The 26763-nt window shown below is 43.1% G+C and overlaps 1 protein-coding gene and 1 long non-coding RNA gene across 3 annotated transcripts in view; one reads left to right on the top strand and one right to left on the bottom strand.

Moving 5' to 3' along the window:
- The window catches only part of LOC120867904 (up-regulator of cell proliferation), a 35461-nt gene extending 17830 nt beyond the window's left edge, over positions 1-17631 (top strand). The window contains exons 2-5 of one of the 2 annotated variants that reach the window (XM_040246358.1): positions 1020-1090; positions 8691-8741; positions 8973-9011; positions 12105-17631. In XM_040246358.1, the coding sequence (XP_040102292.1) occupies positions 1020-1090; positions 8691-8741; positions 8973-9011; positions 12105-14698 (2755 nt within the window). In that variant the 3' untranslated portion in view covers positions 14699-17631. Of the gene's footprint in view, positions 1-1019; positions 1091-2983; positions 3076-8690; positions 8742-8972; positions 9012-12104 lie in introns of those variants that run through there. The other variant, XM_040246359.1, reaches the window with a different exon arrangement.
- LOC120867914 lies at positions 316-26724 on the bottom strand. Its single transcript, XR_005722068.1, has 3 exons — positions 26462-26724; positions 12158-12332; positions 316-1186 (listed from the first exon to the last, which is right to left on the bottom strand). It is a non-coding gene; the product is annotated as an uncharacterized LOC120867914 (long non-coding RNA).
- Positions 26725-26763: the final 39 nt, after the last annotated feature.

The raw sequence follows: 26763 nt of genomic DNA on the forward strand, positions 1-26763 counted from the left end.
CATCTCTGGACTCTGTAATTTCTCCAAGGAGACCTGATACCTTTTAGTGTGGTGTGATACTGAAGGGTACTTGGTATGCTCACTGATACCGTAGTGTCTTTGCTTCGGGCCTTTTCAATGGACAGAGCTAGGAAACGTATGCACGTGTACACGAACATGCATGTAGAAATCACGAGTGCATACCAGCACCTCCAATCCCAGTGTACCTCTGTAAATTCTTTTTCTAACTTCCTCCATTCCTTATTTGTGTGCCCTTTCTTCAACAATGGAATCCTGACTTCTGGCAAATGAACACATTTAATCATTCCCATAATATTACCTTAAATAATTTATTCTTGAATAGATAATACTTATCAAGGCTACTTAAATTAATTCAGGATCATCCCTCCCTGCCCACACTATTAACTTTTGATGAATATCCTCTAGATCTCCCTGTATACACCTTTAGATAGAAAGACAGTTTTATTAAATAGTAATCACACTCTACATACTGTTCTGTAACCTGGCTTTTCCCCAACCAATGAAAATATCATTAACATCATTCCATATCATATAGCATCTTTTTTTCCCACAAAATGAGATCCATAGAATATTTTTTAATGATTGCACAGTAAGACTGTACCATAATTCCCTTTATTGGACTTTGATTTAAAAGATGTCCAATTTTTCACATAATAGTGTAAAACAATGAAAATCTATCTCTTATCCACTTGGCAACAACATATTTGTAACTAAATTTTAATTGTTTCAGTAGGATAGAAGTGGAATTACTGGTCAAAGGGTATATATTTTTTTATGCTTTTCTGGATGGCTGTTTGCTCTGTTCCACAGTTTTTCAGTGCTGGTTTTCTTAGACACATGTGGGCCTGGCTTCAAGATTCTAGTTTTGAGGATCTGAAGTGTTACCAGGATTTATAGTTTTTAAAGGCTTCTTAAGAGATTTTGATGTGCATCCAATTTGATAGGTGAAAGTGGTATTTCATTAATTTAATAATAATTTTCTTCTGAAATTGTTTCAGACACTCAGATTTGGGAGAAGTAGCATCAGAAATAAAAGTTTCTGAGAGACGAACAGCTGTGGCCATTGCAGGTAAAGTTGGGTTTGGGCCCACCCTGGAACAAATCCATTTCTTCTGTCCCCACTGGGATTCTGGATTCCAGCACCATATTGGGCAGGATCATGGACCTCAAAAATAAATAAGCATAAGGTTTTTATTTTTCCTTTTACAAGAAGATCCATTTAAGGGTCTTTTAAGTTTCCTTCATATATGCAAAATAGGGTTCACTTTTAAAAAGGTATTTACCACAGTTTTACCAGGAACACTGGTAAATCACTCCAATTTGAGCACATTGTTATTCCCACATCCTGAGCTGTGTTGAGGGTGACTGTCTAGTTTCTAAACTGGGCACACATGAGAATGAACAATGTGTTTTGATGGGACAAGAGGAATAGATTGCGACTGTCCTAGTAGACTGGGGCTTGTAATCTTTCTGAATATGGTCCATATTAGCTGGTTTTCATTTCTCTGGGAATTTGGGGTATGGGGTGGGGCTGTAGCTGCCCCTCATGACTTCAACCAAAGTCTAGACATCTTAACTTCTTTTAATTACTTCATTTTCGATCTGCAAGTAAAGTGAAAGTGTTAGTCGCTCAGTCATGTCTGATTTTTTGCTACCCCATGGACTGTAGCCTGCCAGGCTCCTCTGTCCATGGAATTCTCCAGGCAAGAATATTGGAGTGGGTAGCCATTCCCTTTTCCAGGAGATTTCTCCAACCCAGGGAAGCCCCGATTTTGGACCTATCTTTTATTAATTTGGTGCTACTCAAAATGAATGTGTCCTATTGGATATTAATAGTGTTATGCAAAAATAACCCTACAAAAATATGCAAATAAGTTTGGGTTAATCAAATTTTATTTTATCCATTCAAACACATATTTGTTGACTATTTACCATATGTTGGCTTTGTTGTAGGGTTTGTGAATATAAGAAACAATAGTGAATGCAATAACCAAAAATCCTAGTCTTTTTGGAACTTAAGTTTTAGAAGGTAGGCACTGTGGGAGTTCATGGTCAGTTGGTCAAGGCTAAGCAAAGTTGAGATCAAGCAATAATTGCTCAAAGCCCTTCAGTTTCTCAAGACCTTGAATTGTACTATTCAATACATTAGCCACTAGGCACACATTTAACATTAAATAAAATTCAAAATTCAGTTCCTCATTCACACTAGCCATATGTCAAATGCTCAGTTGCCATGCAGCTAGTGACTGCATGTTTAACTGTAGATATAGAACAAGGCAGTCTATTGGCAGGCAGTGCTGTAGAAAATCAGGAAAGAAAATTTCAGGGTGGGCTGGGGAAAAGCAGTGGCCTTGCTGGCTTATTGTGAGCTAGGTTGCCCTATTTAGTTTTTTACAACAGCCTCATAAGTTAGTCATTATCAGTTCTTTGTTTCATTTGAGGAAACTGAGGCTCAGAGATGTTCTGACCCTTCTCCAAAATTCTACCTTCCCACTGAATAAGGCTTTTGTAATTATTAAAAAAAATTTCTTCCTGAGGCATGTGAATTCCTCTGAAACATATTTTTAAGACCTAAAGCAAGCTTTTTAACCTATAAGATTAAAAAAAAAGTTGTATTGAAGTATAATATAAATATGGAAAAGTGTCCATATTGTAAGCACATAGCTTGATAAAGTTTCACAAAGACTGACCTATGTTAGCCAGCATCCAGGAGAAGAAGCTAAACAAAAACATTACCTAAGAAGTCCACCTTCTAATCACTTCCTACACTGCCTTTGCCAGACATAACCACTAGACTTCTAAAAGCTTAGATTAGTTTTGCCTGATTTGTGCTTTATATAATTATCCTATAGAATATATTTGGTTTTGCTTTATCTCAAGTCTGAGGACTCTAATTACTTCATAACTTTTTCTTTAAAAAAAAATTATCTAAATCATTGAAGAGAGTTCTGAAAGATGGCACAGTAAGTTGCACTGGCAGAATCTGTCTGATGTAATTACTCTGGGACTCTGCAGTCTGATGGAGGCTCCAACTTCCAGGGGGAGAATTAGAGGGTAAACTGCAGTTGATTGTGGTCAGTTTCAGCTCTTAATACAGTAGCAGCTACCCATCTCCACCCGCAGCCAAGTGGCAGGCCACTGTGTACATGGTCTTGGAGTGACTTGACACAGCATGTGGGACCAGGGTGAGCAAAAAAACCCATCCTCTAAATATCCAGTATCTGTGCTCTAATTATGGATTGCTGTTTCTGATCACAGAACTGAAGGCAAAGAGGGGGGCAGCAATTGTCAAAACCCCAAACATTGTTGCAAGCCCCTCCCCCTCCAGCTGAAGGGCGTTACAGGGGGAATCAAAAGATCAACACCTTCCTATCTATCATTATTTGCTTATTTCTGTTTTGTAAGCCACACATTAAAGAGTAGAACATTAAAAAACAGCTGCATATATGCAAAAAATTAGAAAATGTGCATTCCCAGGAAAATGCTCAAGAAAAGATCAGAGAAGACTCTTAAGTTTACATCTTAAGCTGAATCTCAGCGTAGCAACAGCCAGCAGCAATCAAAAACAAACAATAAAAAAATAACAGTAGCAAACCCTGAGTAAGGGGAAATAATCTGATTTCCATAGTTAGCACATTATTAGATTCAAAGGTGTTCAACAAAAACATCACAAAGCATAGAAAGAAACAGGAATATGTGGTCCATTCAAAAGGAAAAATATATCAACAAAATCTGTCCCTCAAAAGACTTTATGGCAGATATATTAGACAGACTTTAAAACAACAATCCTAAAGATGCTAGAAGAACTAAAGGAGGATATGGAGAAAGTCAAGAGAATGGTGAGTGAACCAAAGGTGAATATCAGTAAAGAAATAGAAAACCTAAAAATAAGCCAAAACAAATTCTAGAGTTGAAGAGTACAACAACTGAAATGAAAAATTCACTAGCAGGATTCAAAGGCAGACTTGGCAGGAGGAAGAATGAATTAGTGAACTTGAAGATCCGACAGTGGAAATTATCAAAACTGAGGAACAGAAAGAGAAAATATTGAAGAAAGGCAGACAGAGCCTGTTGGACACCATCAAAAGGACCAAGGTACTCATTGTAGGAGACCCAGAAGGAGAAGAGAAAGAAGCAGAGAGAATATTTGAAGAAATATGGCTGAAACTTCCTGAATCTAAAGAAAGATGTGTATGTAATCATCCAAAAAGCTCAATGAACTCAAAGTAAAATTAATTCGGAGAGACCTACACCAAGACACGTAATACAAAGCAAAAGAAGAAATCTTGAAAGCAGCAAGTGATAAGTCACTACAAGTGATTTTCAAAGAGATTATCTGCAGATTTCTCATTAGAAACTTTGGAGGCCAGAAGATATAGTCAAAGTGTTTAAAAAACTGTCAACCAGGATTCATATATCCAGCAAAACTGTGCTTCAGAAAAGAGAGAGAAATCGAGACATTCCCAGATGAACAAAAGCTGAGGGAGTTTGTAACCACTAGTTATCCCTAGAAGAAGTGCTTAAGGGAGTGCTGCAAAGAGAAAGGACATTAGACAGTAACCTTATGCTGTATGAGAAATAAAGATCTCAGTAAGGTAGATACATGGGCAATTATATAGCTAATATTATTGTAACAGTTGTTTGTAACTGCACTTTTTGTTTTCTATGTGATGTAAGAGACCAATATATTTAAATTAAAAATTAATGTAATAGCTAGCACTACTGTAGCATTGATTTGTAATTCCAGATCTTGTTCTGTATGTGACTGAACTGAACTGAATTTAGAAGACTAATACATTTGAAGAGTTATTAGTTTATGTTTAGGGGCACACATTATATAAAGATGTAATTTTGTGATATCAAAAAACAAAAGGGGTTTTTGGTTTTACAGCATGTAAACAATTTTAGAATATATGTTGTTGACATTAAACTAGTATAAATTCAAATTAGAATGTTATAAATTTAGGAGACTAAATGTAATCCCCATGGCAACCACAAAGGAAATTGTTATAGAATATACACAAAAGGGAATCAAGAAGGAATTTAAACATTTCACTACCAAAAAATAAATAGACACAAAAGAAGAAAGGAATGCAGGAAATGAGGCACAAAAATATATAGCACAATGACAGAAATAAGTGCCTCCTTATCAGTAATTACTTTAAATGTAAGTGGATTAAACTCTCCCATCAAAAAATAGAGATTGGCAGAATTGATAAAAACACATGACTCAATTATATGCTGTTTATAAGAGACTCACTTTTGAGATCCAAAGACAACTTGTGAAAGTAAAAAGATGGAGAAAGATATTATGTGCAAATAATTATCAAAAGAGAACTGCAGTGGCTATACTAATTTCAGATGAAATAGGCTTTAAGTAAAAAACAACTACAAGAGACAGAGAAGGACATTACATGTTAACAAACATTTCAATACAGCAAGAAGATACAACAATTATAAGCATTTATGTAATGTCAGACCATCAAAATATAAAAAGCAAAACCCGAGAGAACTGAAGGAGAAAATAGACGGTTCTACAGTAATAGTTGTGGATTCCAATACCCCACTCAAAATAATGGATAGAACAACCAGACAGAAGATAAGTGAGGAAATAGAGGCCTTCAACAACACAATAAACCTACTAGATCTAAGAGACATATGCAGAACATCCCCCTCCCCCGGCCAGCAACAACAGCAACATAAACACTCTTCTCAACTGGACATAGGATATTTTCCTGGGTAGACCATATATAGGGCCACAAGGTAAGTGTCAGTGGTTTCTAAAAGATAGATATCATACAAAATGTCTTCTTTGACCATGGTGAGATAAAGTTAGAAATCAATAACAATCTGGAGAATTCACAAAATTTTGGAGACTTAACAATGTCCTTTCAAACAACCAATGGATCAAAGACAAAATCACAAAGAAATTTAAAAAATAGCTAAGAAGACATGAATGAAAATATAAACACATCATATTAACACTTATGGACTGCACCCAAAGTGGTACTAAGGGGAAATTTATAAATGCTCATGATAAAAGAAACATCCCATATAAACAGATTAACTTTACAACTTTTAAGTTGTAACAGGAAAAGAAAAACAAGCTAAACACAAAGCTCACACAAAGGAAGAAATAATAAAAGATTAGAGCAGAGATCAATGAAATAGAGAATAGAAAACTAATAGATCCAGTTCAGGATGGTGGAGTAGAAGGATGTGTGTGTATCTCCTCCCGTGAGAGCACCAAAATTGCAACTAGTTGTTGAACAACCGTCAACAGGAGAATGCTGGGAACCACCGAAGAAAGATAGCTCACGTCCAAAGACAAACAAGAAGCTGCAGTGAGACAGTAAGAGGGGCACGAAGAGGAAGAGAAAGGACCTGGGAAAATGTTTGAAGAGATAATAGCTGAAAATGTCCCAAACATGGGAAAGGAAATAGTCAGCCAAGTCCAGGAAGGACAGAGTCCTAGGAAGTAAAAACCCAAGGAGGAACACACCAAGACACAGACTAATCAAACTGACAAAAATTAAAGACAAGACAAAATATTAAAAGCAACAAGGGAAAAACAACAAATAACATACAGGGAACTCCCATCAGGCCATCAGCTGATTTCTAAACAGAAACTCTATGAGCCAGAAGGGAATGGCATGATTTATTTAAACTGATGAAAAGGAAGTACCTATAATCAAGAATACTTACTCTACCCAGCAAGACTCTCCTTCAGATTTGATGGAGAAATCAAAAGCTTTCCAGACAAGCAAAAATTAAGAGAATTCAGCACCACCAAACCAGCTTTACAACAAATGCTAAAGGCACTTCTCTAGGCAGGAAACACAAGAGTAGGAAAAGACCTACAGAAAATAAACCCAAAACAATTAAGAAAACAGTAATAGGATTATACATATCTATCAGTTCAGTTCAGTTCAGTCACTCAGTCGCGTCTGACTCTTTGCAACCCCATGAACCACAGCATGCCAGGCCTCCCTGTCCATCACCAACTCCCAGAGTCTACCCAAACCCATGTCCATTGAGTCGGTGATGCCCTCCAACCATCTCATTCTCTGTCATCCCATTCTTCTCCTGCCCTCAATTCTTCCCAGCATCAGGGTCTTTTCAAATGAGTCAGCTCTTTGCATCACGTGGCCAAAGTATTGGGGTTTCAGCTTTAATGTCAGTCCTACCAATGAACACCCAGAACTGATCTCTTTTGGGATGGACTGGTTGGATCTCCTTGCAGTCCAAGGGACTGTCAAGAGTCCCTGGTGGTCCAGTGGTTAGGACTTTGCACTTTGACTTCCCAGGGCCTGGGTTCACTCCATGGTCCAGAAACTAAGATCCTGTAAGCTGTGTGGCATGCCTTGCCCCCCCCCCCCCCAAATAGTTAATTTTATGTTATGTGTATTTTAACACAATTTTTTAAAACAGAAAAACACTGAAGGAAAAAAGTGTTTTATGATGAACAATTCTATGACATTTAGTACATTCATAAACTTATGAAATCACCATTTCTTATCTATTGATTTCCAAAACATTTCCATCACTTGAAAGTAAAACTCTACCCCTTGAGCAGTTTCTCCCATCTCTCCTCCCAGCTTCCAGGCTGGACCACCAATCTGTGTTGTCTTTGTTTACATTTATGTAAAGTATTTTCCTATAAATGAAGTCATACAATATATGCCCTTTTGTGTGTGTTTTTTTTTTTTAACCTAGCGTAGTGTTTTGGAGTTCCTCCACGTTGTTCGTTTTTAGGGTTGAATTATATGCTATTGTATGGATAGACCACATTTGTTTATCTATTCATCTGTCAGTGGACCTTTTGCTCTTTGGTTCCACTTTTTGGTTATTGTGAATAATCATGCTATGAACATGCATGTACATGTACTTGTTTGAGTCCCTGTTTTAAGTTCTTCTAGGTATATACCTCAGAGTGGAATTACCAAGTCAAATGGTAATTCTGTGTTTAACTGTTTGAGGAACAGCCAAATTGTTTTCCCAACAGCTGCACCACTTAAAGTCCTACCAGAAATGTACAAGGGTTCCGATTTCCCCTGATCCTGTCAATGCTTGCTATTTTCCATCCCTTTTTAAAATCACCATCCTAACAGATGTGCAGTGCTATCTCACTGTGGTTTTGATTTGATTTCACTAGTGACTCATGATGTTGAGCATCATTTTATGTGCTTGTGACCATTTGTATATTTTTTTTGGAGAAATGTCTTTTCAAGTTCTTTGAATATTCCACTTTTCAATTAAGTTTTTTTTTTTGTCTTTTTTGTTGTGAAGTTGTACTTGTTTACATATCCCAGATACTAGATCCAATCACATATGGTTTGCACATATTTTCCACACTCATAGGTTGTCTTTCACTTTCTTGAGAATGTTCTTTGATGCATACAGAATTTTACTTTGATGAAGTCCAGTTTATGTATTTTTTGTGGCCTGTGCTTTTGGACTAGTGATCCTAGAGCAAATCATTATCTTGTGTGTGTGGTTATTACTACTTTGGGTCATATTTGGGGTTGTAAGCAAATGAAATTTACATAGGAAAAACTGAAACCAATAATAGTACTAAAATAAACATTGTACCTTCACTTGAATTTTTTGGTAGAAAGGTCCTAACTTGATGATGAAACTAAATGTGTATGTATGTTTTTTTCTTCCAGATTTGGAATGGAGAGAAATGGAAGGAGATGACTGCGAGTTTCATTATGGAGGTAGAAACTACAGGATTTGGCAACAGACTGGATTAGGGAAAGAGATAAGGAAGTGATAGGCAAAGTTAGGCAAAGTGAAAAAAATAACTGGGATTTTAGATTTTGAACAACTGGGAGAAGTTACTACCTTAGCAAGAAAGAATGGGGGTTCTGAGTTTAGCCTAAATTAATTTGTGTCAATTCAAGCCCCCTGATTTGATTGATATTTCATTTTCCTTTGCTTTTTTTTAGAGGGTCCGAATGAAGCTCAGGATAGTGACTTTCCAATAGGTATGTTTCATCTCTCTGCTCTGTCTGGGTTATTGATGGAAAACATCATCTGGGCTGGTAGTTTCAACCCCTGACTGTATCAGAAGCACTGCTAGTCCATTAATCCTTTATGTGCCATTAATAATACTGCCAGGAAAATAACCCCTAGGGAGCTGTTACCATATAGAGTAACATAATGAATTTACATATTTGGGCGTGAAGCTCCAGTTCCCAAAGTGATTCTAAAGCTTATCCAAGTTTGGGAGTCATTCATCTGATGCGGTGGTTTCATTTATAGATCTGCCAAGGGCCATGGACTGGGCATGGGTGTACACATTAATAGGTTTGTTTGCTCTGGCTTTCCCTGTCACATTTAGCTACCATGCTACTTAAAAAAGTTATTCTATGTCTGGATAAGAAAAACAGTGTCCCTGGTTTCATTCAGGCAACAATCAGGATACTAAGTTACTTATATGATGGATTTCTACTAAGATGAGTCTCCCCATGTGGTTCTTTTGTTTCTGCAACAACTTTGCCAGCTCTTGACTCTCTGGGACGGTAGCATGGCCAGTTAGCCCCTGTGGAAGGCTGAGCTTCTGAAGAGAGACATTAGGCAGCAAGTGATCCCTACAGGGGAATGAGTGCTTTGAGTCCTGCTCTTCACCCAGGCATGGTCCTGATCCCATCATATAACTTACTGGGAACAAGAAGAAGGCTGATCACTTGCACTTCCTCCTGTGGTTTCTGTCAGCATCTAAGGTAGCATCATAGGCATAGCTTCCTCTTTTAAGAAAAGAATGGAGAGAATCCTAGAGCTTAGCAGGATTTGTGTTTGTTTTGTTAAAATATTTAACATTTAAAGTTTTCTAATTATATGCAGTGCTATCAAAGTGCTGCACTCGATATGTCAGCAAATTTGGAAAACCCAGCAATGGCCATAGGACTGGAAAAGGTAAATCCTCATCCCAGTCCCCAAGAAGGCAGTACTAAAGAATGTTCAAGCCACTGGACAATTGCACTCATGTCCCCTGCTAGTAAGGTTATGTTCCAAGTCTTGCATGCTAGACTTCAGCATTACATGAACAGAGAACTTCTAGATGTCCAGGCTGGGTTTAGAAAAGGCAGGAACCAGAGATCAAATTGCCAGCATTCATTGGATCATAGAGAAAGCAAGGGAATTTCCAGAAAAACATCTACCTCTGTTTCATTGACTATGCTAAAGCCTTTAACTGTGTGGATCACAACAAACTGTGGAAAACTCTTAAAGAGATGGGAATACCAGACCATCTTACCTGTCTCCTGAGAAACCGGTATGTGTCAAGAAGCAACAGTTAGAACCAGACATGGAACAACTGACTGGTTCAGGATTGAGAAAGGAGTAAAACAAGGCTGTTTATTGTCACCTTGTTTATTTAACTTATACAAAGGGCATATCTTGTGAAATGCTGGGCTGGATGCATTACAAGCTGGAACCAAAATTGCCAGGAGAAACATGAACAACCTCAGATATGCAGATGATACCACTGGCAGAAAGTGAAGAGGAACTAAAGAGATTCTTAATGAGGGTGAAGGAGGAGAGTGAAAAATTTGGCTTAAAACTCAATGTTAAAAGAACTAAGATCATGGCATCTGGCCCCATCACTTCATGGCAAATAGAAGGGGAAAAGGTGGAAGCAGTAACAGATTTCCTGTTCTTGGGCTCTAAAATCACTGTGGATGGTGACTGCAGGCATAAAATTAGATGACTGCTTCTTGGCAGGAAAGCTATGACAAACCTAGACAGTGTGTTAAAAAGCAAAAACATCACTTTGCCAACAAAGGTCCGTATAGTCAAGGCTGTGGTCTTTCCAGTAGTCATGAATGGTTGTGAGAGCTGGACCATAAAGAAGGCAGAACACTGAAGAATTGATGCTTTTGAACTGTGGTGCTAGAGAAGACTCTTGAGAGTCCCTTGGACTCTCAAGCAAAGAGATCAAATCAGTCGATCTTATGGGAAATCAACCATGAATACCCATTGGAAGGACTGATGTTGAAGCTGAAGCTCCAGTACTTTGGCCACCTGATATGAACAGTCAACTCATTGGAAAAGACCCTGATTTTGGGAAAGACTGAGGGCAGGAGGAGAAGAGGGTGACAGAGGATAAGATGGTTGTATGACATCATTGATGCAATGGACATGAATTTGGGCAAACTCCAGGAGATGGTGAGGGACATGGAAGCCTGGTGTGCTGCAGTCCATGGGGTCACGAAGAGTTGGACACAACTTGGCAACTGAACAAATTATATGAAGTAAATTATATGCAATGAAAATTGGTAAGATGCTGTGGCCAAGAACAGGGATGGTGGAGGAAACCTTTGCAGGTGGCATTACTGTTCTGAGCATCTAGTGCTTGTAAGAATTCATACTCTGTTGGATGTTATGGCTGAAAATCTGAACAAATAAGTACAGACTTATGATCTCTACCAAATATTTTAATACAGTAAAAATTTAAAACCATACTATTGGCTTCAGGTTTGGAGAAATGTTATTTAAAAGTGATTGCTATTACTCTGTACCAAGAGTAACTCCGTTTCCTTAACAAAATTTCCAGCTTGTTTGTAGACAGAAAAGAACATCAACCAGAAAATCACAGTGAATCAGTTATTGTGTCCACTGTGGAAAATTCCTGGTAACAGTGTGAGGGAATCCACTGCTGGGCCAGAAGCACAGGAGTATGTTGAAGGGAGAGGGGTGTGGCCAGAGAATGAGGCCCGTGTTCCACATCTAAAGTGCATAGCTGCTCACTCTAGCCAATTAAATTTGGGCTTGGCATTGCTAAATCTTGGAGGCTTCAAGAGAAACAAGATATTTTTTACATAAAATCTCCCAATTCTTAAATGTAGCCACTGGATGTCCCTTTCTTTTTCATCTCTAATGTCACATGTATCTGGCTGCTCTTGGGTCTGGGGTGGGTGATGTTACCTTTGTCTTGTTCTCAGGTGGCCTAGGGGTGCCTGCATTTTGCTCTGAAGGAGGCCATCTCCTACCTGCTGAGTTGGGCTCTCCCTCCCCACCTCTAACCTGGGTCCCCTGAAATGCAGAGTAAGCAATTATATCTTCATTTCTCTCCACAGAGGAGAGGAGCAGACTACAAGAAATGCTGTTCCTTTTGGGACTAGAGACATACCAAACACAGAAACTCAGCCTCCAGGACGCCTTACAGATCAGCAGTGACAGCATAAAGAACTGGGCTCCTCAGACTCCCAAAGACTTGCCCTGGAATTTCCTCAGGAAGCTGCAGGCACTCAATGCTGAAGCCAGGAATACCACCATGGTCCTGGACCTTCCCCGGGACACCAGGCCTGTGGAGAAGGAGAGTCAAATGGAAGAGGAGATCATCTATTGGGACACGGCTGAGGACATCTCAGCAGACATCTATTCCTTCTCCGAGCTGCCAACACCTGACACACCTGTGAATCCCTTGGACCTTCTCTGTGCCCTTCTGCTTTCCTCTGATAGTTTCCTGCAACAGGAAATTGTGTCAAAAATGTCTCTCTGCCAGTTTGCACTCCCTCTCATTTTGCCTGACCCAGAAAACCACTACCACACATTTCTGCTGTGGGCCATGAGGGGGACTGTGCGGACATGGGGGTCACAGCCCCCAAGGGTGGTGGGAAGCTTCAGAGAAGACAGCATGGTCCTGTCCCGAGCACCTGCCTTCGCCTTTGTGCGCATGGAGGTCAGCAGCAACTCCAAATCCCAGCTTCTCAATGACGTGCTCAGCCCCAGCCACAGGCAGCAGGACTGTTTCTGGCATCGGGATCTGAACTTGGGCACCAACCCTCGGGAGATAGCAGATGGGCTGGTAGAAATTTCCTGGTTTCTTCCCAGTGGCAGGGAGGACTTGGATATTTTCCCAGAGCCCATGGCCTTCCTAAACTTGAGAGGTGACATTGGGTCTCACTGGCTGCAGTTCAAGCTCTTGACAGAAATCTCCTCAGCCATATTCATCTTGACTGACAATATCAGTAAGAAGGAATACAAATTACTGTCTTCCATGAAGGGGTCAGCCACAAAATACTACTTCATCCTGAGTCCCTACCGTGGGAAACGAAACACAAACCTGAGATTTCTGAACAGGTTAATTCCCGTGCTGAAGATGGACCACTCTCACGTGCTCGTGAAGGTCAGCAGCACAGACAGTGTGGGCTTCGTGCGTAGGGTTCGCGCCATTGTCACACATGTGACCCGGTCCCCCTGCAGGAGGGTATCCGTGGAGGACATGGCGAATGCGGCCCGCAAGCTGGGTCTGAAGGTCGACGAGGACTGCGAGGAGTGTCAGCGGGCGAAGGACCGGATGGAGCAGATCACCAGGAAAATCAAGGACTTGGAAGCCTACTGCAGGGATGAGCTGAGGCTACAGGGGGAACCTTGGAGAAAGGTGGCCCAGGTGGAGAAGGAGCTCTGCCAGATCCAGTGGGCCAGTGACCCTCCGGAGAAGTACAGGGCTGAGCTGAGGCATCGGTTACTGGAACTTCGAATGCAGCAGAATGACCATGACCCTTCCTGGGGGGTCCAGGAGTTCATCTCGGGCATCAGCAGCCCCTCCCTGGGGGAGAAGCAGTATTTCCTGAAGTGGATGGAGTGGGGACTGGCCCGGGTTGCCCAGCCAAGGCCAAGACCATCTCCAGAGATGATTTTTACCCTGAGACCAAAGCACTGTGGAGCCATGGACTTCAGTGAGCCGTTCTGGCCTGAGCCCCTGGGGGTGGAGCATTTCCTGCGGGAGATGGGACAGTTTTATGAGGCCGAAAGCTGCCTTGTGGAGGCAGGGAAGCTGTCAGCAGGGCAGAGGCGGTTTGCCCATTTCCCAGGCTTGGCCTTGGAGCTGCTGCTGAAGGGGCTTCCCCTGGAGCTGATCGATGGGAACACTCTGAGCCCCGCCTTGCGCTGGGTCACAGGGCTCCTGAAGGAGCTACACGTCCGCCTGGAGAGGAGGTCACGCCTGGTAGTCCTGTCAGCACTCGGCATGCCAGGCACCGGCAAGTCCACCCTTCTCAATACCATGTTCGGGCTGCGGTTTGTCACAGGAAGGGGCCGTGGTCCTCGAGGGGCCTTCATGCAGCTCATTAAGGTGGCGGAGAGCTTTAGCCAGGACCTGGGCTGTGATCACATCCTGGTAATAGACTCTGGGGGCTTGATAGCTGGAGTCCGGACCGAGGCAGGGGAGAGGTTTGAGCGGGAGGCTTCCCTGGCCACTTTGATTATGGGGTTGAGCAATGTCACTGTGGTCAGTTTAGCTGAAACAAGGAACATTCCACCAGCTATTCTGCATGCATTTCTAAGGCTGGAAAAAACAGGGCACATGCCCAACTATCAGTTTGTATACCAGAACCTTCATGATGTGTCTGCCCTTGGCTCCAAGCCAAGAGAGCGGAGGCAGCTCCTGGACCAGCCCAGTGATGTGGGCAGAGCCACAGTGCAAATGGAGAAACAGGGTGATGGGATCCAGACGCTGGCTGACCTGGCCTTTTGGGACCCTGAGAAGCAGCACATTTGGCACATCCCTGGCCTATGGCATGGAGTGCCTCCCATGGCCGCTGTGAACTTGGCGTACAGTGAAGCCATTTTTGAACTGAAGAGATGCCTGCTAGAAAACATCAGGAATGGCCTGTCCAATCAAAATAAAAACATTCAACAGCTCATTGAGCTGGTAAGACGGCTGTGAGTCATCAAAAGAAAAGATCAGCTGCCAGAGGCCTCCTCTGGGCAACCTGTTCTGATGGGCATGTCCACTTAGGGCTGTGCCCAGCTTCTGAGAGGGGAGAAAAGTGAAAATGGGGCTGGGTCTGGAGTTGCCTACACAGTGTTAGGAAAGGAAGTTACTGCACAGACCAGCTCAGAGATGCTTTCAGGAGTATAACAACCTGGGGCAGGAGCTATTGACACAAGCAGTAAAGTATTCTTTGTCTGTGAACTTTGCAGCCCTTGGTGGTTTGCCTTTTGTACAGCTACTCTCTGTCGTTAGCCTCTGAAGCAGAGAGGAGCTCCTGACAACTGCAGCCCAGGCAGACAGTAATCAGGATAGGGCTGGGAAGGTGCCCTGAGGAAGCAGGTAGGCCTTCCCACTAGCAAACTTCAGCATCAGCATGGGTGACCCGGTCCTGCCCACTGAGGGGGTGCCCGCTGTGTGCACACGATGTGTGGACTGCCCGTGCCTCCGGAGGGCTCGGCTGCTTCTGTTGCACCCACAGCACTTTGTTTACACCTCCGCCACAACACTCAACATGTGCAGTGTCGTACCTGTGCATATGTTTGCCTCTCGTCTAGACCTGTGAGCTCCTTGAGAGTACATGACCCACATTTGTACCCCCAGAGCCTGACACACTGTAGCACTTAATAAATGTGTGTTGAATGAATGAAATTAGTGAATGCACAAATGGTGCATGGGTGGTAATGGGGAGGTTCCTCTCTGTGCCTTGATTTTTCTTTTTATTCAAAGAGGATCACAGTGTCATCTCAGGGGGTTGCTTACTAGAACATCTGAAATAGTGGACCCCTGGGAGAGCATCTTTAAAAATGCCATCATGTCCCCTTTCTTTAAGCAGAGATCCAGTCTTCAAGCTATTAATAGAAAACTGAACTAAATATCTTCACAGGAACTCTGTGATGGTGATGATAGCTCCATCATTACCCATTTTAGGAAAGGAGGCCTGGAGCAGTTCAGTAGCTCATACAGCCTGCAAACCTGCATTGGTGGTGAGGAGCTGATGAGGAAGTGGGTGCCTTCTGCCCTGCACCTCTGCTGGTGACCACTTATTGTCCCCAAACTTCCACAGCTTCCAGGCTGAACCCGAGCCTGGCCCCTGGGCGTCCCCAGTTTCATGCCTCCAGGGCCAGACCGCTGACATCATCCATGGCCCACTTGACACTATGAGTCAGAACATGGAGTTTCCCCTCTGGTGAGTCTCCAGCTGAAATCTGTCTGTGCTGGAATAGCTTGAATCAGTTTTTAAAGGAACTGGTTGATTTTCAACCATTGTAAGAAATTTCAAGTGCTTGAATTTGGGACCCAGGAATGTCCTGGGTGACATTCCTATAAGTGCTAGAGAGGCAACTGGGTAGTTTTCATGACTCTAAGAGGGAAAAAGGAAGGGCAGGTTTTGGTATTTCCAGGTAAACCAGCATCTTACTATTTGTGTATATAATGATCCAGGAAGAAATGAATTTTTAGTGCCTGAGCACTAGAAACTCTTTTGAGTTTCAGAAGTGATATGTGAAAGTCATATCATATGACTCTTTGTGACCCACCTACTGTAGAGTTCATGTAATTCTCCAGGCCAGAATACTGGAGTGGGTAGCCTATTCCTTCTCCAGGGGATCTTCCCAACCCAGGGATTGAACCCTGGTCTCCCATATTGCAGGTGGGTTCTTTACCATCTTAGCCACAAGAGAAGCCCTCAGAAGTGATAAGGTTTTCCTAAATTTGTTAGCAAAAGACTAGGTTCCCCGAGTTCCAGCACTTCTTCCAACCTCTGTTTCACATGTCCAGAGCCAGGCTCCCAGAGCACAGGGACCACATTCTGAACATCAGGGGCAGCAGGCGGAACATCCTGGGGCTCTGGAACAGGGGTTGAGGAGCCTGCCATTAAAGAAAGGGTTCCAGTCTGGAGAGCTCCCTTTCCAAGTGTGGTAAGAGTTCAGGGAACAGACAGAAGTTCCTGGTCCCCACCTGGAGGCCTCATTTTCTTGAAATTGCAAAGTACAGAGGGGAGGAGGCCCTAGGGCCCAAGCAAGAGATTTCCAGAACTAGGGTTGGGGTCTGAGGCTCAGACAGGTGACCCTGGCCCTGGAGCTCAGAACACTAAACATCAGCCTACTGTAGCCATTCATGGGTGCACCACAGTCAGAAGGCCTCCCTACATCATACCTGAAGACATCTTTAGGGTCTGAGAGGTCATGGAACTTGCTGTGGGGCTACTGGGCAGTAATGTCTTTGGAGCCCAGCTTCGTGATGTGAGAGCCTCTCAGAGGAATGAGTGGGTGGACAGCTCACAGGGTATCAGGTACTTTGGTGAGAACATAAACCATGTCAATGATCTTGGAGTAAATGGGCCCAGGAGTGTTAAGACTGGGCACAGAGCGCCTGCCCCATTCCTTGGAGACAGAAAGTAGGATGTGGAACTCAAGGCCTGGTTTTGAACTTGGCCTTACTTCCTGCTAATTATAAGGCCCTTAAACAGAGTCATTCAACATCTCTAAGCCTTATCTGTCACTACTAGCACCTCCTCTGTGGTGAGTGCACAAAAGCTGGTTTTGGAGGAGCCAGTCTGTGTGCACAAACAAGGCACCTGAAGATGTGTCTATACCAGTCTGCATACCCATGAGACTCATGCAAAGGAAGCTGCCTGCCTTCTCTATCAACTTCATTTTAACAGGCCAAAAAGGATTTATCTTGTAATTGATTAGTTATATCTTAATTTGCAGCCTTTTCTCCTAAATAGTAATGTCTTCTAAACGATGTGATCTTAGATTTACTGAAACATGTTGTCTAGCAGGGCTACTGTTGAGAAATCTGTACCAGTGTAAACCTGATCTGGTAGCTCTCCCCAGCTCCTCAGATGTGAATTAGACCAATAAAGAGAAATCCTTTCTTTCTGAGTCAGTAGTAAAAAAATGATTTTCGCTACAAACCTATCCTGAGTTCCTAAAATTTCAACAAAATTACATCAGAATGCAGCCTTACAAGCACCAGTAAGTCAGAGCCGCAGAAGAGAGCTCCAAGGTGGTCTTGCTCTGGCTTCTGTGACTTTCCAGCCCGCATCTGCAGCACCTACACTCTGGGCTCCATGGCTGCATCTACGCTGTCTGCCTGGGGCCTCCGTCCACCTGTCCTTGGTCCTGGCTGGGCCTTCAGGATGGCTTTGATGGCAGCCTCACCTCCACTCTACCACCTAAGGGGGTCATGGTCCTTATCTAAGCCCCCTTTACTTGTCTCCTTCTCTGCCCTCCCCATCAGAAGAAAGGATATCAAGCCTGTTTTTTTGTGTGTGTGTCCATGTCTAGCACAATAGCTAAGAACTAGGGAGTGACGTCTCGATGCCTTTCATACATAAGGCCCACTTCTATCTATCTACTTCGAGGAGTCCTGAAGTAGGACCCTTTTAGCTTAGGCTACCAGTGTAGCAAAGGGTGTTTCTAGTTGGTTCCACCATCAGGAGACTGGACTTCCTCAGCATGCCAATGCTGGTCAGTAATGATAGTTTTGGATGTGACCCCACTTCTTGTGCCTCAACAGAAGAAGAGTTGATGGATAGGAGTAGAGGCTCATGGAGAAATATGGGATTAGGGCCCCTTTAGCTTCCTATGCAAGAGAGAAGACAATTCAAGACTCTGCTTTAATTTGGTTTCAGTGGTGGTTTGGCGTAGTTCACAGAAGAGAGGTTGTGAGAACCTCTGGGATTCTCTTAGTGAATGGGTTGGTTATTAGCAGAAAATGACTTATCAAGAGTGACACAAAAACCATAGGGTTACAAAATTTAAAGTATCAGCAGTTCTGAATTATAACAAGTCCATTTTGTGAGGAGAACCAACAAGAGTGGAGCTGTCTCCATGACCCCACAGCCAACAGGATTGCAGACATCTCTGTGTGAGACACCTCTCCCAGAGGCTGCACGCTTGTGAATTCTAGGAAACAAACACTGTTCTAGGCTGTGCTGTGCTATGCAGTCTCCTCACACAGTGCCACCCCACAGCCTAGCCACTGCTCTATCCTTTGATACAAGTCAGCCTTTGGGTTACACTGGACCCACTGAACAGACCATCTTCAAAAAAATGTCCAGACCACACAGCAGCCCCCTCCTTTTTCTACTCCCCTCAGAATAAGAACTGTGATGGTCTCACAAGACTGGTGGTAGGAAAGGGTTGTAAGGATCATCTAATATCCCTCTCCTGCAAAGGGGTCTCTACAGATCAGGTTCTGAGGATCTTTCACATAAACCTGGAGTTGAGGATGCTGTTTCTCAATCTTGGCTGTAAAGGATTATCTAATCCCAAGGATTATCCTTGGGATTATCTAAGGAGTGCTGCAGGAGAACAGGTGCCACCCCTCTGCTCAGTACTGTCCTGGTGGTATGGGGTGCATGCAATGGACTCTAATATGCATTCAGGGTGGAGAATCGCTGCTCTGAGAGTAAATGGGAATTTGGATCCTCCTGGCTACCATGAGGAGAGCAAAGGAGCTCACCGGTGAGAATAAACAGCTGGACACCCTTGTCTCCCCAGGGTTCTGGCCTGGACTCCCAGCAAGGGAGTCCCCCAGGGCCAGTCCTGAGTGCTCTGTGCCCAACCACAGACACATCGGCCATTCATCCATTCTCTATGGTTCTGAACACTCACCCCCACTCAGTGATGCAGTGGAACCCCAGATACGGAATGAGCACATGCTTTGGAACAAAAAGGCTGCTACCCTTTGCTAGTTCTGTAACCTCAGGGGAGTCTCTGAGCTTCCACCTTCTGATCTACAAAACCTGGACAATACTGTCTCCTTTCTAGGATTGATGGGAGAAGCAAAGTACATAAAAACACCATTAGTGTTTTGTTAAATGGAAATTACAGAAAAATAAATATCCTACTAAATTTTTTCTCTTGGTGGTCTAAAACAATGTAAGTTCATGCTAATGTATTAAAATGTACTTTTAAGTTGTTTAAATCATGCAAACACATTCATGTGATCCCCCCTCTCCCACCACCCCCTTTCAAGGAACCAGCTGAATCCCTTTTTGCAACAAGGCATAGTATAAAATAAAAATAAACAAAAGGTAGCAAATGACCTGGATCAGTTTGAAATTCCTTCGGTGAAGGTGGTGTTCCAGTGAATTCTCATGAACCCTCAATGGCTGGTTCATTTCTCTAAGAGGATATAGATATCAGGGAATTTATTATTTAAACAACAACAACAAAAAAATTTATTAGCTGTTCACTCCATCAGGCATTTTACAATGTGAGTTTCACAACAACCATCATTGTCCTCATTTTATAGATAAGAGAAACTGAGACTCAGGAAGGTCAAGTCACTTGCCTAAATTGACAAGCCAGGAAGTTGTAGTTCTACCTGATCTATATCTACCAGATCCCACATTCCTCACCACTTTGGAGATTTAAAAATGCTTCTCTTGTGGCTCAGCTGGTAAATAATCCACCTGCAATGTGGGAGACCCGGGTTTGATCCCTGGGTTGGGAAGGTCCCCTGGAGAAGGGAAAGTCTACCCACTCCAGTGTTATGGCCTGGAGAATTCCATGGACTGAAGTTCATGGGGTCACAAAGAGTCAGACACAACTGAGCAACTTTCACTTTTCAAAAATTTACCAAAATATAAATTACCAAACGTTATGGAAACTTAAAAAAAATACTATCAGCTTAAAAAAGTCCTTCAGTTAAAGTTGAAAGTTCTTATATTTGAAAAAATAGTGTGATTGAAGAACATTTCAGTCCTATGCTGCTGCTGCTGCTGCTGCTAAGTCTCTTCAGTCTTGTCCGACTCTGTGCGACCCCAGAGATGGCAGCCCACTAGGCTCCCTCGTCCCTGGGATTCTCCAGGCAAGAACACTGGATTGGGTTGCCATTTCCTTCTCCAATGAGTGAAAGTGAAAATTGAAAGGGAAGTCGCTCAGTCGTGTCCGACTCTTAGCGACCTCATGGACTGCAGCCCACCAGGCTCCTCCATCCATGGGATTCTCCAGACAAGAGTACTGGAGTGGGGTGCCATCGCCTTCTCTGTCTCAGTCCTATTCTGTCCCCTTATTCAATCTGCAGAACAGCTGGAGGCCACAGTTAAAAATTTTAGAAATAAAATGTTCCTAGTAAAGTGGGCATGAAAGACGCTGTCCCTTTTTGGAGAAGCCAGCTCCCAATGGTCAGAGGAAACGTGATCATGGAAAATGTACTGCACTGTAGCCAAGAGTCCCCTCCAAACCTCCCAGTGTCATCTGAGGCAGCTCACCATTTGCCTTACTGAAACCATACTCACAGAAAACTAGTCAATCTACTCACACTAGGACACAGCCTTGTCTAACTCAATGAAACCAAGCCATGCCTGTGGGGCAACCCAAGACAGGCGGGTGATGGTGGAGAGGTCTGACAGAGCGTGGTCCACTGGAGAAGGGAATGGCAAGCCAATTCAGTATTTTTGCCTTGAGAACCCCATGAACAGTACACAAAGGCAAAATGATAGGATACCAAAAGAGGAACTCCCCAGGTCATTAGGTGCCCAATATGCTACTGGAGATCAGTGGAGAAATAACTCCAGAAAGAATGAAGGGATGGAGCCAAAGCAAAAACAATACACAGCTGTGGATGTGACTGGTGATAGAAGCAAGGTCCGATGCTGTAAAGAGCAATATTGCATAGGAACCTGGAATGTCAGGTCCATGAACCAAGGCAAATTGGAAGTGGTCAAACAAGAGATGGCAAGCCTGAACGTTGACATTTTATGAATCAGCAAACTAAAATGGACTGGAATGGGTGAATTTAACTCAGATGACCATTATATCTACTACTGCGGGCAGGAATCCCTCAGAAGAAATGGAGTAGCCATCATGGTCAACAAAAGAGTCCAAAAAGCAGTACTTGGATGCAATCTCAAAAATGACAGAATGATCTCTGTTCGTCTCCAAGGCAAACCATTCAATATCACAGTTATCCAAATCTATGCCCCAACCAGTAATGCTGAAGAAGCTGAAGTTGAACGGTTCTATGAAGACCTACAAGACCTTTTAGAACTAACACCCCAAAAAAGATATCCTTTTCATTATAGGGGACTGGAATGCAAAAGTAGGAAGTCAAGAAACACCTGGAGTAACAGGCAAATTGGGCCTTGGAATGCGGAATGAAGCAGGGCAAAGACTAATAGAGTTTTGCCAAAAGGATGCACTGGTCATAGCAAACACCCTCTTCCAACAACACAAGAGAAGACTCTACACATGGACATCACCAGATGGTCAACACCGAAATCAGATTGATTATATTCTCTGCAGCCAAAGATGGAGAAGCTCTATACAGTCAACAAAAACAAGATCAGGAGCTGACTGTGGCTCAGATCATGAACTCCTTATTACCAAATTCAGACTGAAATTGAAGAAAGTAGGGAAAACTGCTAGACCATTCAGGTATGACCTAAATTAAATCCCTTATGATTATACAGTGGAAGTGAGAAATAGTTTGAAGGGCCTAGATCTGATAGATAGAGTGCCTGATGAACTATGGAAGATAGGCAGAGTGCCTGATGAACTATGGAATGAGGTTTGTGACATTGTATAGGAGACAGGAATCAAGACCATCCCCATGGAAAAGAAATGCAAAAAAGCAAAATGGCTCTCTGGGGAGGCCTTACAAATAGCTGTGAAAAGAAGAGAGGCGAAAAGCAAAGGAGAAAGGAAAGATATGAGCATATGAATGCAGAGTTCCAAAGAATAGCAAGAAGAGATAAAAAAGCCTTCTTCAGCGATCAGTGCAAAGAAATAGAGGAAAACAATAGAATGGGAAAGACTAGAGATCTCTTCAAGAAAATTAGAGATACCAAGGGAACATTTCATGCAAAGATGGGCTCGATAAAGGACAGAAATGGTATGGATGTAATAGAAGCAGAAGATATTAAGAAGAGGTGGCAAGAATACACAGAAGAACTGTACAAAAAAAGATCTTCATGACCCAGATAATCATGATCACTCATCTAGAGCCAGACATCTTGGAAAGTGAAGTCAAGTGGGCCTTAGAAAGCATCACTACCAACAAAGCTAGTGAGGGTGATGGAATTCCAGTTGAGCTCTTTCAAATCCTGAAAGATGATCCTGTGAAAGTGCTGCACTCAATATGCCAACAAATTTGGAAAACTCAGCAGTGGCCACAGGACTGGAAAAGGTCAGTTTTCATTCCAATCCCAAAGAAAGACAATGCCAAAGAATGCTCAAACTACCGCACAATTGCACTCATCTCACACGCTAGTAAAGTAATGCTCAAAATTCTCCAAGCCAGGCTTCAGCAATATGTGAACCGTGAACTCCCTGATGTTCAAGCTGGTTTTAGAAAAGGCAGAGGAACCAGAGATCAAATTGCCAACATCTGCTGGATCATGGAAAAAGCAAGAGAGTTCCAGAAAAACATCTATTTCTGCGCTATTGACTATGCCAAAGCCTTTGACTGTGTGGATCACAATAAACTTTGGAAAATTCTGAAAGAGATGGCAATACCAGACCACCTGACCTGCCTCTTGAAAAATCTGTATGCAGGTCAGGAAGCAACAGTTAGAACTGGATATGGAACAACAGACTGGTTCCAAATAGGAAAAGGGTATGTCAAGGCTGTATATTGTCACCCTGCTTATTTAACTTATTTGCAGAGTACAGCATGAGAAACTCTGGACTGGAAGAATCCCAAGCTGGAATCAAGATTGCCGGGAGAAATATCAATAACCTCAGATACCCAGATGACACCACCCTTATGACAAAAAGTGAAGATGAGCTAAAAAGCCTCTTGATGAAAGTGAAAGAGGAGAGTGAAAAAGTGGGCTTAAAGCTCAACATTCAGAAAACGAAGATCATGGCATCTGGTCCCATCACTTCATGGGAAATAGATGAGGAAACAGTGGAAACAGTGTCAGACTTAATTTTTTGGGGCTCCAAAATCACTGCAGATGGTGACGGCAGCCATGAAATTAAACGACGCTTACTCCTTGGAAGAAAAATTATGACCAACCTAGATAGTATATTCAAAAGCAGAGACATTACTTTGTCGACTAAGGTCCGTCTAGTCAAGGCTATGGTTTCTCCTGTTGTCATGTATGGATGTGAGAGTTGGACTGTGAAGAAGGCTGAGTGCCGAAGAATTGATGCTTTAGAACTGTACTGTTGGAGAAGACTCTTGAGAGTCCCTTGGACTGCAAGGAGATCCAACCAATCCATTTTAAAGGAGACCAGTCCTGGGATTTCTTTGGAAGGAATGATGCTAAAGCTGAAACTCCAGTACCACCTCATGTGAAGAGTTGACTCATTCGAAAAGACTCTGATGCTGGGAGGGATTGGGGGCAGGAGGAGAAGGGGGCGACAGAGGATGAGATGGCTGGATGGCATCACTGACTCGATGGACGTGAGTCTGAGTGAACTCCGGGAGACGGTGATGGACAGGGAGGCCTGCCGTGCTGCAATTCATGGGGTCGCAAAGAGTCGGACACGACTGAGTGACTGAACTGAACTAGAACTCTCTTTCCCTTCCACACACATGATAATCTAGTCCTCCCTCCCATGGGAAAACACAGCAGTTTTAAGAAGCATAAGGCTGAATGATTTATGTCAAAATGGTCAAATGGTGGCAACTTCACATGATTCACCCTAACAGTACCAATAAGAGCTCTATTCTACTGCTACTGTTAAGTCACTTCAGTCGTGTCTGACTCTGTGCGACCCCATAGACGGTAGCCCACCAGGCTCCCCTGTCCCTGGGATTCTCCAAGCAAGAACACTGGAGTGGGCTGCCATTTCCTTCTCCAATGTATGAAAGTGAAAAATGAAAGTGAAGTTGCTTAATCATGTCTGACTCTTGGCGACCCCATGGACTGCAGCCTACCAGGCTCCTCTGTCCATGGGATTTTCCAGGCAATAGTACTGGAGTGGGGTGCCATTGCCTTCTTCATGAGGTGGTATTATTAACAAAACCAGTTGTATAGATTATGGAACTGAGGCTCAATTGTACAAAGATTGTTATACCTGAATCCAGAGTCTGTGTTTTTTTTCATTACTATGTTGAATTCTGAACTAAGATATCCAGTGTTGATATTTTCTCCTCTGACAATAATTTCTGGATACAATTACAATGGCAATACTTTCGTTTGAGTAGAGCAGGTTCTATAATATCTGCAAGAATTTTCTGACCATCAGTCCTTTCTCCTTTAAAGCTTCCCTTCCTCAAGGACCAGATCCTGGGGTATGGTCAGATTGAAGAATCTAAGCTACTCCATTTTGTAAGGTTCCAGGAAAAGAGCCTTTGGAAATCCCAGAGCCTTTGGAAATCCCCTGACCTCACCCCACCACCTGCGAACCAATCAGAACCCTTGGCCAGCCTGGGGAAATTCAAATCAAGCCCGGGAAATGGGAACCAATCAGCACCCGTGGCCAGCCCAGGAAACGAGAACCAATCAGAACTCAACACCTAACCCTTCACCAGAAGGTGACCAATCAGACCGGGAGACTCCTGGTTTTCGAATTTTTTGTGCGAGAATCCCTTATATAAGCAATGTAACCCAGAGCTCAGGGCTCCTCCCTATAGATGCTGTGTCGGTATCGGTGGGAGCCCCAGCTCGAGCTTGGTAATAAAAACTCTTGCTTTTGCATCGGATAACGGCTCCCTGGTGGTCATTGGGAGATTTTGCGACTTGGGTATAACAAGATGTGAAAACCTACCCTCTGCATAACCCCTCCTTGAAGACTTGGATGCTTTTTAAGTTACAGCTAATTTATTAATATTAGTGTACAATATTATATTAGGTGTACAACAATATTAATAATTCAATATTTTTATAGATTATGCTTCATTTAAAGTTATTATAAAATTAAAACTTTTTATATTCCTTGTATTGAACAATATTTCTTTTACCCTATTTATTTTTACATTGCAGTCTGTGTCCCTTAACCCTGTCAACTAAAAAAATATTAGTTACAACCTGTAAATACAGTCATTTTATTTGGTGAGAATGTTTACGACCCTGAGCCTGGGAGACAGCAGCTCAGTAGCTCTCAGAACACTGCTCCACGGAGGGGGGTGTGGGTGCCAGATGTGCAGTCAAGTTTGCAACAAAGGGAGAGGTGGGGGCAGGCAATCTAAACATCGAAGATTATTGTTAAGTAAAGAAACCCAGCTATCAAGATTAAGAATTTAGTATTCTTCTATGTAATGGGAAGATGCAAGAGTGTGGTATTATTTAAGTCATTCCTTTCATATGCTTCTCAGCTTGGGGCCACCATCTTGCGTATTTACAGAGATAATTTCTCTTTCCTGAGTTCCCTTAGGGCCTTCTGGCTCACATTGGAGGCTGTAACTGTGACTTTGGTCAATCACTGGTGACTGTGACATCCTTAAGTTCCTTATGTAGGCAGTGGTGCCGAGTGTCAGCATGGCTCAGGAATTCACATTTGGAAGGCTGGAATCACGCAGGAAGCTGTGACATCGCTTGCCCACCAATATGGCAGGAAATATTTCATTTCAGTTTCGTACCCCTATCTTGCCCCTCCCAAGAACTGTATAAAGTTTTAACCAAAAGATATTTCTTCTTTATTTATGGATGTCAGTCAACCCCCCCCCCCCCACCTTTTTTTTAAAGGATATTATTTGAAGACAGAGCTCAGCAGTCTTATCTGTCAGACGTGGTAAAACGCTGTTTCCCTAGAGACCCTGGCAGGGGGTAGGGTTAGCACCAACCCTCCGAAACACTCGTCACTCCACCTGTGAGAACTTTCAAGACAGCGAATCCTCGAGTTCAGCATCTTTCAGTTTCCGCATCGATGAGGCAAACCACGACTGTGGCACGGCGGAGGGGTGCGAGACGTGCACAGGGCTGCCGGGGGAGGCGCAGAGTCCAACTCCCCGCACCTCCTGGCCCCACACAGCCCGGCTCCTGAGCCCGGAGCCGGGGCCTCACCGCCCACAGCAGGTCGGGGCCGATGGTGCGCGGCCCCGCCAGGCCGAGAGGCCTGCCCCCCTGCGCCAGCCCGCGGTGGTCTCGCCGGGGTGGAAGCCTCGCGAGG

Source organism: Oryx dammah, unplaced genomic scaffold (assembly GCF_014754425.2).
Source record: "Oryx dammah isolate SB20612 unplaced genomic scaffold, SCBI_Odam_1.1 HiC_scaffold_9, whole genome shotgun sequence".
NCBI lineage: Eukaryota > Metazoa > Chordata > Mammalia > Artiodactyla > Bovidae > Oryx > Oryx dammah.